Genomic DNA, 18,755 nt, shown 5'->3' with positions numbered 1-18,755 from the left:
GCAGCTCAAGGCTCACTTGCCGGGCGGGCTTCCTCAGCAGCCCGCTACTGTCGGGGGCAGGCAGGAGGGAAACGGGCGCCGCGTAGCTTTGTGCGCTGCCTTCTCTCCCAGGCAGGAAGCGAGAGAGCGTGGCTAGCCATAGGAAGAGCCGGTGCCACCCAGCATTCCCTCGCAGCCGTTCCCGGTCAGTCCCGGACTCCCACTGCTGGGCGCCCTGATGGGTGGGCACCATGATGCAGGGCGCCACTAACCCTAATATATTTTAAGAGTTTGTTTCCCGCAATAACCAAAAGTACTTGAACTGGGGGGGGATCAGTTTGGAAACCCCCCCCCCCAGTAAAACACACATAGGACTCATCCAAACTTCTGCTTGTTCTGCCACTTTCCCTCGGAAAACCTGATATTTACTGCTGAATCATAGTACACATTAGTCATGTTTTCTGCAGATTGATGTTTGCTCTGATTCAGTGCTAAAGAGTGGGTTTTCCCCAGGCAAGCGATGAGGCAAACAGAAAACTTCTTGGACCCATGCTTTCTAGGCACAGGACAAGCGAAAGTGTGGACAAACCCTTAGAGAGCAATCCTATGTCGCTGGAACTAATCCGTAGTAGTTTTTAAGTTCTCAAATATGAACGCTGTCCTCTGCTTCATAGTGTAATTTTGAGGCAGTCGTCTGAATGAGCCAGCCAGCTTAATATTGTTCTTGTACAAAAGGAGCTGAGCACACTGCATTTCTCCATCTCATTTTCTTCCATAGAAAGATGTCTTCCTTGATGAAATCCAGGCGGCAAAGGAACTATCTAGTTCTAAGGAGAAAACCTTTGAAAGACATGCTGCCACAGAAATATGTCACAAATATCAAGACAAGCATGCAGGTCACTTACCAGAAATGACTGCTGTTTGGTTGGCCACTGCTTCCTGTGTTTGCCTGCGGAAAAAAAATGCTAACATGGCAGAGGTAAGTGTACTTCTCTTTCCACTTCCTGCTACTACAGCAAAGCTTTGCCCTGCATTCTTATAGCTTTGGAGCCGAGTGGTACAGGTCTGTGTCTCTGCTATTGTCCTGCATCTGGCTATTATTTGGGGTGGGGGAGCTAGTTTGTGCAAAACCAGCACACAGAACAGATTCTTGATTTATTGGATGCCATGAGTACACACACTGGTCTTATATCCCCAGACTTGAGGGATGTTTGTTCGCTTATACCCTGCTTCTTAATAAAAAGATTCACGAGACGGCTTATAGAATAAGGAAAATATCTGTTGCGATAAAGCCAAGAAACACGGCAACAGATAAAACACTAAAGATTTGTTTGATCAGAAGGGAAACCAGAGTTTGCAAACACAGACCTTTTCTTCACTTTTTATGCATTTACCACAGAAAGCACTATGGTGCTACACAAACAGTGACTTAGATCATTGTAGAAATGGTGGATGTAAGATTGTGCCTGTTTTTTCCCCTAAGGTGGGCAGACCATACATCTATAAAGGATTGAGGCCAACAGATGTAGGGCAGGGGGCCACCACCCTCACAGCAGTAGATACAGACTGTCTTGCTGGTGATGAGGTGATGAGCATAACACTCCAAACTCATTGCTAGAATGCCAGTCCTCATAATTTGTCTATACAGTAGTACCTTGGGTTATGTACTTAATTCGTTCCGGAGGTCCGTTCTTAAGCTGAAACTGTTCTTAACCTGAAGCACCACTTTAGCTAATGGGGCCTCCTCCTGCTGCTGCTGCGGGGCCGCCGGAGCACGATTTCTGTTCTCATCCTGAAGCAAAGTTCTTAACCCGAGGTACTATTTCTGGGTTAGCGGAGTCTGTAACCTGAAGTGTATGTAACCTGAAGTGTATGTAACCTGAAGCGTATGTAACCCGAGGTACCACTGTAAACCATATCCTTCTTCATGAATGGGGTGGGGGCGGGTTGAGATCGCAACCCCTTGGCCTCACTTCTGACCTGCTGCTCCTAGGCCTCTGATCTTTGTGTTTGTCTGGACATCTGCAAAGGGTCACCTACAAACATGCAGTTGGAGGCATTTCACACAACTGGGGCTCCTGTGTGTTGGTGGGCCCTTACTATACAGTGGAGGTACGCTGGCGATGAGGCCAGCAGGACAGGCAGTGTCATGAGTGGAGCCAGCAGGCAAAGTCCCACCCCTTTCATTTTCTTAGTACTTACTTTCCCTCCCTGTTTACTTAAGAGTGTGTGTCTCTAAGTGTTGAGGGAAGCAGTTGCATTCTTTCAGTGAAGAAAATCTGAATGAGCTGTTTTAACGTTGCTGTTAAAAAAACAGGTGCATGAAATAATCGAAATGGCAGATCATCAAATACAGTGTCAGAAAATGCCCGAGTGGAGCAGATACCATGGACTCTCCATGAATACTCCAGAAGAAAACGATGAGTCAGCCAGCCCCCTTCATTTTGGTTTCTCAAATGAAGCGAATCCGGGGTCTTTGAACTGTGGAGATTTGTTGCCACCTTTGATGAGTGCCATGTCTCCTGAAACATACTCTGGGCAGATATTACGGGTCCCTTGCGAGTCAGATGAATCAAGTAACTTTTCGTGGGACCCTACAGATGCTGCTGCTGCCTGCCAGCCACCAAGCAACAACTCTCAATATCTAGAAAATGTTTCTCCCACAAAGCCTCTGGCAAATGATTCAGAATATAGCAGTGTCATCTCCACAAAAAATATGGACTCTGATAAGGAGCCACTAGAAATAACTGGTTCTTTAAATAAAACGACTCCAACAAATACAAATACGGAAAGCTCTGGTGCTGCCTGTTCTTCACAAGGTAACTTTTAAATATTCTTTGAGGAAAATTAGGAACATTTATGAAGTATATAATAACAGTAATACAAATAATATTATTTCATCAGTTTGCATGGCAAGATGATCCCTGCCCTGAAACCCTCACAGTCTAAAATTCGCCACAGGGCAGACAAGAGAAAGGTGAGAGAAGTGGATGAAGGGTAAACAGGGAAGGAATATGCGGCTTCTTTCAGATGCTTAGGCTTACAGTATTTCATTAAGGCTTGGGAACTAGATAGTTCTGTCAAAAGGCTTTATGGAAAAAGTGGGTTTATAGGAAGGATTTGAAAGAGTAAGAGAAGTGGTATCATGCAAGGGTTCTATGATAGTTTCAAGCACATGGGGAAGGAAGCAAGTTCAATTAAAACAAAAATAGGGAACTTCAGAATTATACTGTTGGAGCTAAATTATGTGACATGTAATTAACACCATTTTGGTATCATGTAGGATGTGGTAGATGGATTTCATGTTGTCATTTTACTTTGCTTATTCTGCAATAGTTTCGATTTTGTGATAGCCCTTAGTTGTTGTTTTTTTTAAAATGAATCAACTCTTGGGGGGAAATGGATTCCTTAGCAGTAGTCTCTCCAGCTGTGTAACATAAAATCCCTGGGATAGATCATCCAGGGATTGAGCAATGGTGTCATGAGTATGCCGATGACATCCAGCTCTCTCTCCTTTACATTAGACCCAAGAGGTGAGGATCTGAAAAAGTGCCTGGAATTAGTAATGGACAAGAGGCTGTAAACTTCTGGAGGGCCACAGGTTAGCCTCTCCTAAGTATATGCAACTTTTCAGCAATTCCTTCATGTTAATTTAAAGAAAATCAACATTCTATAGTTTATTCAAAATAACTTTTACCTCAGTAATTAGTGATTGTATACATTATTTGCAATGTCATTATATTACATTGTTTGTTTGCGCTTTCTTTCAGCAGGGGTGAAAGAAATAAAAATCAACGATAAAAAGAAAAAGATGATGGAACGACTTTTATTGTATGAGGAAAATAAGATAAATACTTGTGAACTCTTTGAAGATTTGATGTAACTAAATCATCATCCATGCAGAACTAAATCATCATCCATGCAGTTTGCAGAAGATTAAACTTTATTGGCAGTAGAAACAAAAGCACAATGCATTTTTTGAAGTTACATTGGGTACCTATACAAGATATGGATAGGATGGGGAGAGCATCAACTTGAAGTGATTAGTGTCAAGATTATATTCACTGCTTTATGGCTGTGATTGAAATGTATTTTGGTAGACACAGCTCTCTTGAAACCAAAGGCTGCAGCCAAAGTGAAACATAGAACAAGAGGAAGAAGCATCCTTCTCTAGCCTTTGTATAAACTGAATTTTATGGTACATTTATAGTGCTTGCCTGCACTATGAATAAATTACTTTGGAGGTCTTCTCTTGCTCATGGTTTTATCATTGTCTTATTTTACACAAACCGCCTCTGACATGGCAAGAAAATTCTTCTTTACAACATGAAGACTCAAGTTACTTGCTTAAGGAAATGCTATGGTCAGAATGCTATTTGTATTTAGATTTTATTTATTCATTTCTTACATGTATATCCAGTTACTCAAGACAGCACACGCTTCTTCCCCTCTCTTTTATCATCACATCTCTGCAAGTTAGGTTACACTGAGGGATGATGACTGGCTCAAAGTCACCTCAGTGAACTTCATAGACAAGGAGGTTTGAACATAGGTTACCCTAGTGTGGTGCAGTATACAGAACTGATGTCGTGCTTTGCATCCAAGCAGACAAAACCGGTCAGAGTTCTGATTGCTGTAAATTTAAAATGCATCTATAGCCGCTAAAATAATATACATTTTGCAGGACTGTCTAGTTTGTACATTTCTTAGAAATATAATTCAGAATACAATACAGTGGTACCTCGGGTTACATACGCTTCAGGTTACATACGCTTCAGGTTAAGAACTTTGCTTCAGGATAAGAACAGAAATTAGGCGGCAGTGGCAGGAGGCCCCATTAGCTAAAGTGGTGCTTCAGGTTAAGAACAGTTTCAGGTTAAGTACGGACCTCTGGAACGAATTATGTGCTTAACCCGAGGTACCACTGTTACTTACACTAACAATGCAGTCCTATGCATGCTTATTCAGAAGTAAGTTCCACTGAGTTCAATAGGACATATTACCAGGTAAACCAATAGAAGATAATACCAGGTATTAATATTGTAGCCCAAATTTGACAAAATCCTGTGAATGAGATATTTCAATACTATAGAGATTTAAGCAGTCCTAAATCCAAGATTACTCTAGCTGATAGACTTGGTACTTCTGTTTCATGTAGCAACAACCTTTTGCTTCTTCAGCAAAACTGCATTATTTACCTCCTAATAGTAGGTGGTTCAAAGGGATGGGTGTATAGACAATATAAATGCTATATTGGTGCTTTTGGGGGTTTAAGTTTGCTAGTAAGCTAATGGTATTATTATAAAACTATTTATTCACTGACAGTGTTTACCTTTTGAAGCTATTAATGAATATATTGGAAATATTTTGTAGCATATTTTGTATTTTATGTATTTTCAGAACTTGATATTTTTTTAAAAACTAAGTTTTGAAGCATATTTGCATCTATTGTGTTCTATCCTTTGGGCATTAATAATTTTGCTTGCTGGAATTTTGGGGGAGCAGGGGCAAGTCTTGCAGTCCAATCTTAAGATTTGTGTACTGAAAAATAAGTGTCATTAAGCTCAGTGGGGCTGACATCTAAGTAAATTTGTATAAGCTTCTGGTCTGAAGCATCCAAAGAGATGACAGAAATAGATTATTATGCAGTTCCATGGCTTTATTGAATAGCTATATTTCCCCCCTTTAAGCTCCATAACTCATCATTGCAATATACTTTTCAGGTTCATTGCTCCAAATGCTTAAAACAAATTATACATTTGAAATAAATTATTGAAAAAGGCTGTTTTGTGAATGTGGTCCTTTTAACGGTCTACGGTGTTCTGTCTCCATATAAATTCTTTCTCTAGTTATATGTGCCACTGTTTATGGTACTGAACATAAATTTGTTTTGTTTATAATAGCCTGCTCTACATCTATCGGGACCCCTAGCGGGTTGCAGCACACAATCCCATAAAGTACAATACAGTACACAGTAAAACTCAACAGTAACGTTTCAAAAACCATCTTCACAACATTTCAAGCGGTTAAAAAGGTCAGAATTCCACAATGCTGGTAAATCAAGTGTGGGCCATATATAGCTATCACTAAAGTGCCTTGTATTTTCATACTCCACACTGTAGGGCCCTAGCAAGATGGTTCAACTATCTGAGTGTGTCTCTACAGATGGGGTTGCTTGGATCCCAATTGTTTGCTCTCAGCACGTGACTAGGGCCCCAGTGGTCATCTCCAGTTGCATAGAAATGTCTGAATACCACAACCAGCCACAATTCCCCCACGGAATTGGGCGTTTTGGAGAGGACGGCCTCTCTCTGCGGGGTCTTCGCCAGCCGGCGACAAGAACGGAGCCTGCGTCCGGCGCGGCCCCATTCACGCCCAACTTTAACCAGCGGCCGAACAGGTTGCGCAAGCGCGCTTCTTCCCCCGGCCAAGCTCGCTTCCTCTTCCCGTTATGTTGCCCTTCGCTTCAGTCACGCGGACCCCTCCTGCCGGCCACGCGCCCGCCCCCTGACCCTCCTCTCACCCAATCAGAAGGCGAGCCTGTCCAACAGCTTCCCCCCCCTCCCCTCTCCGCTTCTCCCGGCGTTCGGTCGCCGCCCCTAAGCTTTGTGAAGAACAGGGCGGCTGCGAGCGAGAGGAGGCGCGCGCGGTACTGTACTGAGCGACGAGAGTGGGGCCCTGGGCGGGGGGGGGGGGAGAGAGAGAGGGAGGCGCCGCGCGGCCTTGTAACTGCCAACCGCCCTAGTTTGAAAAGTGGAAGCCGCGCGTGGGGCAATGTTCCCCCAAGGGGGGGTGGGGGTGGGCTGACGCGGGGAGGAAAAGAAGGCGGCTTCGTCTCCGAAGGGGCGGGCCCCCCCGGTGAAGGCAACCAATGGCTGCCGGCGCTTGGCAAGGAGGGAGGCCGCTTGCAGCCCCTGAGGAAATCTCTTCCTGGCCTCTCTCTTGCTTCCAGGAGTTAAGCGGGCTGTGGCTCCGCGGTCAACTGCTCCGCCCGCCCCGCATTCCTGCTTCCCACTCAAGGCAGGCTGGGAGTTCCGGCCTCTTCCTCTGGTCCTCCTTTATGGGTGTTGAAGGAAGGAGGATAGAAAGAGGCGCCCTGGCGAGTTGCTGGTGACATGGGTGGATCAGGGCCTTGATAAGCACAGGTACCTGAGTTCTGTGGGCACTAGCCTGGGTGCACTTGAGAAACTCTGTGGTGGAAGTCGGAGAGCATAGCTGTCTGTTCTCCAGTCTTTGCATACACACGCATAAGTTTATACTTTAAATGGACATGTTTCTAGTGCCTTGCTGTTCTCACACGTTACAGAAATGTGCAGTCTCTCTGCGGCGCAAGCTTGGGCAGCGTGTATGTGTTAAAACTCTGGCTTTTCTCTCTTTTCATGCTCAGGTAATCCAGCCTCAATGCAGCCAAACAGGAGGCGTAAAATAGAGTGGGACAGCTTGTCTGTTGGATCACCCGCCAAATATCGCAGACTCGCCAAAGAAGCGCCATCACAGCCTTCCCCTAGCAGTAGGTCTGCTATATCCATTGAGACAGCTACATTCAGGAAAGCTCCAGAGTCTTATAAAGCGTTCTCGAGAACTTCGTTTGCCGCAGCGGATTCTTCCTCTGATGAGACTGAAACGAATGATGGAATTGACAGCTTTCTTGGAGAGAGCCCAGACCGCCCTCTTTCCAATAAACTGTTCCTTGTAAAACGTCCTGCCTGTGACATGTCTGAGGAAAATGTGACGTCTTCGCCTCGAGAATCCTTGAAACAAAAGGTAGATAAGTGATGACAAATATTGGAACATCAGGCGGGGTCAAGGGGAATTGCATTTGTTTATAATGTACTTGTGTTTGTTTGTTTTTATAGTTTTTATCATGGATGATAAATTCCTACCTTGGGAGTTTTTGTTGAAGGGTAGCATAGAAATTGTATGAATATTTAAATAAAATGTATTCAGGTTGCAATTCTTTGTCCCTTAGGAAGTGTCTTAGAGGGAGCCGTATATACCAGAGCTTCTCCAGTGCTAGAAGTTATGTCTGATTCCAGTGCTACAGTGCCTCTATAACTCTGGCCCTATTGTAGTTGTTGGGCCAAACGAGACATGTTTAAGCTGTTTGTGGGCATGTTAGGGGAGGACTGTGAAATACTTTGAGTCTTTGGATTTACAGTCTTCTCAGCAGCTTTGAAGTGCCTCCAAACTGGAGAGAGACATATTCCCACATGGGACCTGGTGTAAGTCTGTCCTGTACTGTTTCCAATGAGAAATCTAGCCAATGCGAATCAGTAGCAGTGTGGATCCAGCAGTGCTTTAAATATGATGGTTAAAACACATTTTTCTCTCTCTGCCCCTTAGGATTGCAGCCTTAGTGGAGCATCCTTGGTAGCTTTTCATACTTTTTGAGGATAGTCAGGTTTTCAGAAATTTGTTAATTTATGTCCAGTTGCTTAGGACTAATTTGCCCTAACCAAAATCCTTTTTTTTCTTCTTTTTTTTTGGCAAACTATTGTATGGTTCTTTTAGGCTGGCCTTTTTAACCTACAATGTGAAGATATCATTTCTATGAAATGGATACTAGGTATGTTGTGTGAAGTTTACACTGTTATTTACTGTTTAGATTAAACAAGATGGCTGCAGTGAGACAGGTCCAAGCCTCACACCAAGCACAGAAAGAAAAGGTGCTTCAAAGGAAGCAGGTGCTGAATGTGGCAGGAGGAGAATGAAAGACCAGGACCAAGGATCTCGACTAATATACCGCAAAGCTCTGCTTGCTATACTTGGGGGACCACTGCGACCTAGAAGGGAGGTGGCACCTCCAAATGGAACCCTGGAAGAAAGCGTTCCTAAAAAAGTGGCATCTGAATCAACTGGCCACCTGAGACGTCCCTCAATAGCATCAAAACTTGGAGAGCAGCAACCTGGAAAAGAGTCAAACTGTCTGAAAACCATAGAAAAAGAGCACATTAATATTTCTATCAGGCAGGATAGAAAAGAGTCTCATGGGTCAGATGGCAGCTCAAGACGTGTATCTGTAGTTTCAAGTTCAGAAAGAGAAAAAGACTTTAAACAGGAGTCCACCTTTCAGAAAGCTGCTGCAAAAGATGAACATAATATCTCTAGGCATTGTGGAAAAGAGGCTTCCAGATCAAAGGGTAGCTTGAGGCATATTCGAGCATTATCAAGATCTGAAGATGAACCAGAAGTTGAACAGGACTCTGTCTTCCAGAAAGCTGCTGCAAAAGAAGAAAAGAAAACCTCTAGGCATAGTGGGAAAGTGGCTTCCAAACCAGGTGGCAACTCAAGGCACATTCATACATTAACAAGATTTGAAGATGAACCAGAAGTTAAGCAGGAGTCGACCTTTCAGAAAGTTTCTGCAAAAGAAGAAAACAGTATTTCTAGGCATAGTGGAAAAGAGGCTTCTAGACCAGCGGGCAGCTCAAGGTATACATTATCAAGGTCTGCATTATCAAGATTTGAAGATGAACCAGAACTGGAAAAGGAGCCAAAAGACATCAACATTTCTGTTGGACGGAGTAAAAAAAAGGATTGCAGAGAGCATTGCAGATCAGATGATAAATTTAAAAGCGCATCTCACCTTTTACAGGTTGAAGGAGAACAAAAATATAAGCAAGAGTCCAGCAAGCATCAGAGTCAAACTGATGAAGAAAATGCCTGTGCCAGTCTATCTAAAAAGGAGTATGAGAGACCAGGAAACCAGCTGAGAAGTGTGTCTGAAGTGTCCAGGTATGAAGGTGAAGAACTGTTCAAGCAAGGTTGCAGCAGTGAGAAAACTATGACAAAATACAACACTACCTTCACAAAGCAGAAAATTGTGCCAAAAGAAAAATATGTTTGCCCCAGTTCATCTGATGCACATTGTGTTACTGCTGCAAAGGAGTTTGTGAATTTCCAGAGGACAGTTATTGTAGAATCTTCTCCAAAACCTGTGTTTGTGGATGACCACAGTTCAGAAGCAAATGAGAAGGTGAGGCATTCTTTTTGTGGAATAAGGTTTTCAAAATGAAACCGTAGCTAAATGTTCCTGAAATGTAATTGATTTCACACAAATGAAGAGCCAGCACTTAAAAGTAAACATATTCCCAAAAGTTTGAGAAATCCTTACGATAGCTTCAAGGATTCACCCTTAAGCTAGTAGGAAAAGAATGTAGTTTAAGGAAACTTAAACTAAACTTAAATTTAAATTACTAAAAGGTGCTATTTAAACACAGAATCCTTCCAAATGGTTGTAGAAATGTTTAGTAGCAGTTTTCAGAGGTGCAGGATGTAGGACAAAATAGTAGTTACAAACACAACCTTTGTTGTTTGTATGATTCAGGATTAAGAGATAGTTTTCTGAATTCCATTAACTTAGAAGTTGCCATGTAGCGATCCTTTTTATGATGTCATGTGGCCTTTTCTGGATGACACTCATAATAATAAATTGTGTCCCATATAGCATTGCTGATCAATACAGAAGTCTTCAGCGATCCTCAAATTTTACTTATCTTTTGTGGTCGACTACCAAATATCCGAAATAAAGTGGTGTTTGCTCTCTGTGAATAACAAACTGCAAGACTAACATGTTTTTATTTCAATGTGCATTTTCTACCAGTTGTCTGAATGGCATGTTACAATTCTTAAGCATTTTTCACATATTGTTGCCTTAAATTATACAAAAAATCCCTCATATCTTCCTTTACTTTTGTTATAAACCAGTATAGGCATGGCAGGCCTAACAGAGATTAGCTGGAGAGCCATGTCTATTTTTCTTTTAAAAACAAAATCTGCATACCTCTTGTATTTTTGTCGTCTTCCCCTGTGACTGGTCATCTTCCCTTGCATATAACTTAAACTAATCAGATGCAAGATAACCAAGCTGAATTGATTTTTTCATTTTATTTCATGACTTGCAGTTAATGGGGAAAGAAAGAGAGTCCTCGGCTGAAAGTGATTGGTCTGACATGGAGGATGCAGAACCACCTAGTACTTTCTCCCAGGAGGATTCTATCCCAAACCACAGTACGCCAAAAACAGTGGAGACTTCACAGTTGGCAACAGAGTTGGTGATGTATCCTCCTCATTTGTACAATCGCAGAATGAGTGACTATACAAAGTATTGGACAAGCTGCAGCAAGCCAGCGGATTGTTCTTCTTTTTCATGTTCTTCTGAAGATACCTCATATGCCACCCATCTTTGTGATGTTTCATTAGATACCTCAGCTGATAGCCCATCAACTACACCAAGGGATAAAGAACCTTGTATGCGTGTTAGGCCCCGGTCGCTTGGTTCTCAACTGGTCGATGAAGAGACAAACAGACGACGGAGTAAAGAAGTAGCATCATGTGTTCCTATTTTCTCCACATCTCGCAAGTCAGAGTCTTTTGTCAATCAATGTGTAAACCAGGATTTGCCTGATGACCTGCCTAAATATTTAAAAGAAGGGTTTATTGATACCCACTGCCATTTGGATATGTTATATACAAAGACAGCTTTCAGGGGCACTTTTTCTAAGTTTCGAAAGACTTACAGTAGCAGCTTTCCTGAAGAATTTCAGGGATGCATAGCTGACTTTTGTGATCCTCGTACATTGAACAACTACTTATGGGAAGATTTATTAAAGGAAGACATGGTTTGGGGGGCATTTGGCTGTCATCCTCACTTTGCACGTTATTACACAGACCTTCATGAAAGAAGTATCTTACAGGCAATGAGGCACCCCAAAGCTATTGCCTTTGGAGAAATGGGGCTGGATTACTCTTACAAATGTAGCACTGAGGTCCCAACGCAACATAAGGTAAAGGAGAGTGCTGTTACTTTTTGTGCTCAGTGTCTCTTAAGATTTGTGAAGAAACAAGTCATTCACTTTGTAAGATGTCATTGGTCTGTAAAGTTGTGAAGCAGTTGTTCAAAAAACCCACTAAGTTGAGATGATAGTAGCTTTCTTTTGGGGGGAAAAACCTTTCCAGTCCATTGCTCGGAGTATATTGCAATCCACAGAATAAGAGGATTGGTTGCTAAATCATTTTTGTAGTGCTGGTTAAATGTATTAATGTGCAGTGCTGACCTAGAACACGGGGGTGATACGTAGCTGAAATAATTCTAAGCATTTCTGTTATCTAATCACTCGTAATAGGCTTTGGTTTGAATACATTAGCAAAAGAGACATATCCCATATTTTGGAATTTCAGCAGCATGTGATTTCTACATCCAAAAGTAGTATTGCAGTGGTGCATGGTAGCAAACAACCTACTAGCAGAAATGTTTGGTCAATGGCTCAGGTAAGTGGTCAGAGTAGGAAGAGTGCAAGAAAAATGCATCATCATGTGTAATATTAGTTGGCTGCAAATAGAACAATTCTCAACAAAATGTGTTCGAAAAACTTGCTGTAGACACAGAACTATACATTGAATGGCTTGGATCCAGAGTTACTGCAACCCCTTGCAACCCCCTAGGGCTCTTTTGAAGAGTCCCTAAGTTTTCTTGAGCAGCTGTTCAGTGGCTAGAGAGCTGCAGGAAGGAAGAGGAACTGGTAAAAATTGCCTTCATTTCCTACAGCAGCTGTTGCATGAGTGGAAATCTATTGAACATGTCAGTATCTACAATTTGATCTGTTTATCCAATGTTAAATTATTCATACTGCTTTTAGTTTAGTATGTTGTGTTTCCTAATTGCATCAGCATCATGTACAATACTGACACTGAAGCTCAACCAGTCTACTCCTTTAATGCCCTTTAAAATGAAATAAATGAAAATGTGCTCCTGGACAGTTTTCTCTCTCTTATGTCCCCCCCCCCCAACAAAATGGACTGTGTTGATAAAAGTAGTAAGATTATAAATGGTAGTGGTGGAGTGAGGTACTAGATTGTTTTCCGCACATCTTACATTTTTGTTCTTGGGGCAGTTCTAATAGCATTTGAAGATATATTCCTTTCTTGCTTGCTTCAGGTATTTGAAAGGCAACTGAATCTTGCTGTTTCCTTAAGGAAACCATTGGTAATTCACTGCAGAGATGCTGATGATGACTTGTTGGAAATCATGAAAAAATGCGTACCCAAAGACTACAAGATACACAGGTAATTGTATTAAATAATTTTAAGTCTACCCATCCTTGACTTTAAAAAGAAGCTGAAGGCCAGAGGTCCTAAAATTCTGTATGGCTGTGATTCCCTGGTTATGACTTACAAAGACCTATGTGGAGGAGCCAGTGTGGTGTAGTGGTTAAGAGCGGTAGTCTCGTAATCTGGGGAACTGGGTTCGCGTCTCCGCTCCTCCACATGCAGCTGCTGGGTGACCTTGGGCCAGTCACACTTCTCTGAAGTCTCTCAGCCCCACTCACCTCACAGAGTGTTTGTTGTGGGGGAGGAAGGGAAAGGAGAATTTTAGCCGCTTTGGGACTCCTTAAAGGAAGTGAAAGGCGGGATATCAAATCCAAACTCTATAGGGCTTAGGTACAAGCTATCTGAAAGAATGTACAGTGGTGCCCCGCAAGACGAATGCCTCGCAAGACGAAAAACTCGCTAGACGAAAGAGTTTTCCGTCTTTTGAGGTGCTTCGCAAGACGAATTTCCCTATGGGCTTGCTTCGCAAGACGAAACGTCTTGCGAGTTTTTGCAAGTTTTTCCCCTTTTTCTAAGCCGCTAATAGCTGCTAAGCCGCTAAACCGCTAATAGCCGCTAAGCCGCTAAACCGCTAATAGCCATGCTTCGCAAGACGAAGAGACTCGCGGAACGGATTAATTTCGTCTTGTAAGGCACCACTGTACAGTGGTACCTCGGGTTACATACGCTTCAGGTTACACATGCTTCAGGTTACAGACTCCGCTAACCTAGAAATAGTACCTCAGGTTAAGAACCTTGCTGCAGGATGAGAACAGAAATTGTGCTCCGGCGGTGCAGCAGCAGCGGGAGGCCCCATTAGCTAAAGTGGTGCTTCCGGTTAAGAACAGTTTCAGGTTAAGAACGGACCTCCAGAACGAATTAAGTACTTAACCCGAGGTACCACTGTATCCCCTCGCAGAAGCCCGCCTGGGTTCTGAGATCCTTGGGGGAGGCCCTTCTCCTGGTCCTGCCACCCTCAGGCATGCTTAGTGGGGATGCAGGAGAGGGCCTTCTCAGTGGCTGCTCCCAGGCTTTGGAACTTCCATCCTAAAGAAGTTAGGCTGGCTCCCTCGTTGTCCTTCCACTGGCAAGTGAATACTTTCTGCTTCAAACATGCTTTGGGGAACTGGCTGCTTTTAATTTGGGGGCTGGTTCCATGCAGTTTGTGTTGTGATTGTATGTTTTTAGTAGATATCTCAAAAAGATATGTGTTGTGTGTTTAATTGTTTTTTAATTATTGTTCCCACCCACCCCAGCATTTTTAGCTGTTCTTATTTTATCTGTAAGCTGCCATGATCTCCTGTCAGGGAAAAAGGCGGTGTATACATAAATAAAATCTCCCTTTCTATTTAAAAAAATTACCATTTAATTTTTCAGACCAGCATTCTAAAATCAAAAGTGAAAATTAAGACATATCTTGAATGCTTCAAAGGTCTCTATTTCATTGAAATTAGATTCTGTAATTTCTTGAATATAGTATTAAAATTATAATCTGCAGCTTCCGCAACCAATTTTAGCTGAAGTGTGGCTTTTATTCCAAGAAGAAATTAACAACATAGCAGCCACCATTCTGTGTCCAGCTTGCTGTGTGGTCTTTAGCATGGCCAGCATTACTGTTTTCTTGTTGCTGGTTGGCCATCGTATGTTGCAGAATGACCATTGTTTTCTCTCTATCTTAGGCATTGCTTTACTGGCAGTTACAGTGCCATAGAACCATTGTTGGACTACTTTCCAAATCTTACTGTTGGATTCACAGCATTGCTGACATATCCATCTGCTCCAGAGGCTAGAGAGTCAGTTCAGAAAATCCCTTTAAGTAGAATAGTTGTAGAAACAGATGCGCCATATTTCCTTCCTAGGCAGGTAAGGTATTTTGTTTTATTTGGGGTTGTTTGCAATCCTTTGTCCCTTTATTGTGTGCTGATTGATACTTCATTAAAATAATGTCCTTTCTTGTTTTAGGGTGTAGAATGAAAGAAAATGTTAATGGTTTAGGGTGAAGCAGGTCCTTCATATAGCGTAATGCAGTGGGGGGTCTTATCACTCCTTCCTGTTGAAAGTCATGGCCCAGGAAGAGAGGGGAAAATATCAAAAGTCAATCACTGCCCACACAGGGGGGTCATCAGGAAAGGTTTGGGGTCTTGGACCATAGTCTCCACTTCCTCAAGGAAGGACTTCTGGCAAGAGATAGGCTGCACCTCACAATGGTTGGCAAGAATGTGTTTGGTAAGAATCTCACAAACCTGATCAGAAGAGCTTAAAGTAAATCCTGAGGGGAAGGGAGACAATATTACAGATGACATGGAAACACCTGGTACTGGAGATAGTAGCTTCATAGATGCGCAGGAAACTGAGGCAGTGCTACAGAAATCTGTTAATGGGCAGGAAACTACAAGAAAGAAGCAGCTGCAGGAGGTCTGACTTTAAGAAGGCTGATTTCAAAAAGCTAAAGGAGCTACTGAGGGATAGCTCAGTTGGTAGAGCATGAGCATGAGCCTCTTAATCTCAGGATCATGTTGGGCAAAATATTCCTGCACAGCAGGGAGTTGAACTGGATGATCCTTGTGGTCTCAACTTTACCATTCTATGATTCTGTTGGGGGAGATCCCATGGTCAGAAATAAAGTGGTGCCTCGCAAGACGAAATTAATCCGTTCCATGAGTCTTTTCGTCTAGCGGTTTTTTTGTCTTGCGAAGCAAGCCCATTGACGGCTTAGCGGATTAGTGCTATTAGCGGTTTATCAGCTTAGCAGATAAGCGGCTTAGCGGCTTAGAAAAGGGGGGCGAAGGGGGAAAAACCCGCAGGAACTCGCAATACATTTTGGTCTTGCGAAGCAAGACCATAGGAAATTTGTTTTGCGAAGCACCTCCAAAACGGAAAACCCTTTCGTCTAGCGGGTTTTCCGTCTTGTGAGGCATTCGTCTTGCGGGGCACCACTGTACTCAAAGATAAGGGAGTCAAAGATGAATGGGAGTTTGTTAAATGTGAAATATTGAAGGCACAAGTGCAGGCAAGAACCTTATCTCCTAAAACTCTGCTTCTGCTTTTTCCAGGTTCCCAAAACTGTATGCCAGTATTCACATCCAGGAGTAGCTCTGCACACCGTTAAAGAGATTGCTCGGCTCAAAGAAGTGTCATTGCCTGCCATGTTAGGCATTCTAAGACAAAACACAAAAAGAATATATGACTTGTAGGGAAGCACAAGGGAGTGTGGAAAAGAGTTGATGAGGAAATACTTATTATGTAAATATAAGTTTGGAACTTGCACATTAATGTTGACCAGCTTGGATATTGTGACTTCTGGAAACAAGGAAAATATTAATAAGTGCTTAATTGAACCACATTCCTTTAAAATTCACACCTTTTCCTGCTGCTTCCCCTCCCCTCTGCTATTTGTTCCCTTCCTTTTAAGGTGCCTTAGTGTTGATTTTATTCATAAGAGTGGCTTTCTTTTTTAATTTTAAATTATCTTGGGCAGCCAAAAAATTGTCAGCATATTGATTTTTTAAATTTTTATTTGCTTTTTTTAATGTATCTGAAGGAGATTATAACTGAGCATTTTTAGAAGGCCAGTCTCCAATAGAAAGGAGAAAGCCAGGTATGCCTTAGTACAGGGTAGTCAATATGATGCTCTCCAAACGTTGGACTCCAACTTCCATTAACTCCAGCCCCACCATGGCCAGTGACCAGGAATGATGGGCAGTGGACCCTGATGGCTACCCCTGGTAAGGCGAGGCTTAGCCTTAAAAAAGAAAGTGCCCCATAATTGTCTTTGCCTTGTCTGATTATTTCTCTTGGAGCAGCAGTCCATGCAACTGCAATACCATATATTCTTAGTTAAAAACCTTCCATTTGGTATAGCATGAATATACTCAAAGTAGTAATGACATACATTACCAGTATATGATAGTAACACCCCCCATATGCATTAGCACAAAGGATCATCTCTGTCTATAAACTATATGGCAAGAACCTTAAACTGAACTGAATTTGCGTAATAACTCAGAGATACTGAAAGGGCTGTGAAATACTCTCTAGATCTAACCTCTAATCTGGTGTCATCTGCATGTTGTTGGACCACCACTCCCATTCTGGCTGGGACTGATGGGAGCTGGAGTCCCAACAGCATCGGGAGAGCCTTTGGGTGAGAAAGGCTACTCTAGATACACTGTGTTCTCCAGAAACCGAAGCACACACAAAGTAATTAAACAAAGCAAGGGAGTGAAATAGGCTCTCAAGATTATTTTGTGGGAAACCATGATTTGTTTTTGTTTTAATTGGGCAGTTTTAACCTCTGCAGTGGGTTCCTTTTTAATAAAGAAGAATGATTCCATGTTTCTATATTGTTCTATTATGTATTATTTGGACTTTAAAAAGATTACTTGTAAATAAACATATTTTTATATAAATATTCATACATGTTGTATACATGACTCTTGGGCAAGAAATTAAAGTATTGCAACCAATAACATGGAAAGCGAACGTTGTTCTCTGCCCTTCCTTTGCCTTCAGTTCAGCAGTGTCTTCATGTTATATGGAAAGGTCCTTCTGTATATACTTCTATTTGTTTTATTAAAAGTGTTTCCTAATGTTTGTGAAAATAGCATTCTAAGTAACTTTTTCCTTCTGCACACGTGTGTGAGGTGTATGTATGTATGTATGTTTATATGCAGGAATAACAATAAAACCATGCTCTCCCTTTCCAGTCATAAGACAGCTCTCACTTTTCTATCTTTAAAACACCACCGGAGCACAAACTTAGCTGTTTAACACCTTCAAACTCTCAAGCCCAGATTTGGCTTACTATAACCACATGACTGATTTGGCTCTCTGGTTGGAGGTGCTATGCTTCTGAAAATCAGCTGCTAGAGACCACAGGAGAAGAGTGTGTTCTTGTGATAAGGCTCCACTTGTGGGTTTTCCACAGGCATCTTGTTGGCTACTGTGAGAACAGGATGCTGGACTAGATGGGCCACTGGCCTGATCCAGCAGGCTCTTACATCCTGGTGAAGAGGATCTTGACCCACTTGGCTCCTCCCTAGGCTTTTTAGGGCAGTGCAGAATGCTAGCAGTGTGGTGTTCTCACCCAGAAATATAGTTAAGGTCTCTCCTCCTTAATCACAATCTGTAGGGTCAGGGTTAACCATAGGACAAACCTCGACTACAAGACATAGTTAAGGAGGAAAGACCATAACTATCAACCCAGGTTTAGACAGCATGTTAAGCCAAACCTTGGCCTCGCTGCCATGCTGTACTGACCTAAAAAGTCCAGGCTGCAATCATCTTAGGAGCTAGCATGTCTGCATGGGACATAGTATAGTTCAGCAATGTTTAACCTTTAAAGCCCTATACGGCCTAGGACCCTCGTACCTACGGGACCGCCTCTCCTGGTATGCCCCACAGAGAAACTTAGGGTCTTCAAATAAAAACATCTTGAAGATCCCAGGCCACAGAGAAGTTAGGCTGGCCTCAACTAGAGCCAGGGCTTTTTCGGCCGTGGCTCCGATCTGGTGGAACACTCTGTCACAAGACACCAGGGCCCTCCGGGACTTTCCGCAGGGCCTGCAAGACAGAGCTGTTCCACCAGGCCTTTGGCCAGGGCACAGCCTGACTCCCTCCGGCAATCTTCGCAGAGCTCTGGCCCAACGGTTGCCAGTGGCTTGAATTAATTAATTTCATAATGAATG

The 18,755-nt window shown here is 42.7% G+C and overlaps 2 protein-coding genes across 6 annotated transcripts in view; both read left to right on the top strand.

The window, feature by feature from the left end:
• Window positions 1-5,762, top strand: part of IRAK2 (interleukin 1 receptor associated kinase 2) — a 34,802-nt gene extending 29,040 nt beyond the window's left edge. For 2 of the 4 annotated variants that reach the window (XM_081852695.1, XM_081852692.1), the window contains 3 exons: window positions 758-958; window positions 2,297-2,798; window positions 3,750-5,762. In XM_081852695.1, the coding sequence (XP_081708821.1) occupies window positions 758-958; window positions 2,297-2,798; window positions 3,750-3,862 (816 nt within the window). In that variant the 3' untranslated portion in view covers window positions 3,863-5,762. Of the gene's footprint in view, window positions 1-757; window positions 959-2,296; window positions 2,799-2,896; window positions 2,957-3,749 lie in introns of all 4 variants that reach the window. The other 2 variants (XM_081852694.1, XM_081852693.1) reach the window with 2 other exon arrangements.
• Window positions 5,763-6,517: 755 nt separating this feature from the next.
• TATDN2 (TatD DNase domain containing 2) lies at window positions 6,518-17,669 on the top strand. 2 transcript variants are annotated; one of them, XM_081852437.1, is made up of 7 exons: window positions 6,518-6,628; window positions 7,367-7,743; window positions 8,585-9,955; window positions 10,884-11,765; window positions 12,917-13,044; window positions 14,748-14,931; window positions 16,122-17,669. In XM_081852437.1, the coding sequence occupies exons 2-7, from the start codon at window positions 7,381-7,383 to the stop codon at window positions 16,260-16,262; spliced, it is 3,069 nt and encodes a 1,022-aa protein (XP_081708563.1). In that variant the 5' UTR covers window positions 6,518-6,628; window positions 7,367-7,380; the 3' UTR covers window positions 16,263-17,669. The 2 variants fall into 2 exon arrangements, with proteins under 2 accessions (XP_081708563.1, XP_081708564.1); XM_081852438.1 differs by lacking the exon at window positions 6,518-6,628 and adding an exon at window positions 6,734-7,124.
• The last annotated feature ends 1,086 nt before the right edge of the window (window positions 17,670-18,755 follow it).

This window comes from Podarcis erhardii (genome assembly GCF_964252035.2).
Source record: "Podarcis erhardii genome assembly, chromosome: 2".
Taxonomy (NCBI): Eukaryota; Metazoa; Chordata; class Lepidosauria; order Squamata; family Lacertidae; genus Podarcis; species Podarcis erhardii.
This window is presented reverse-complemented; position numbering and strand designations above follow the sequence as displayed.

What these genes read in the sequence shown, in the direction of transcription:
- TATDN2 (XM_081852437.1), top strand. Translation starts at nt 7,381, where the DNA reads ATGCAGCCAAACAGGAGGCGTAAAATAGAGTGGGACAGCTTGTCTGTT. An exon ending in AGGTCCCAACGCAACATAAG is followed by an intron (nt 11,766 to 12,916) that starts GTAAAGGAGAGT and finishes TGCTTGCTTCAG; the next exon opens with GTATTTGAAAGGCAACTGAA. An exon ending in AAAGACTACAAGATACACAG is followed by an intron (nt 13,045 to 14,747) that starts GTAATTGTATTA and finishes TCTCTATCTTAG; the next exon opens with GCATTGCTTTACTGGCAGTT.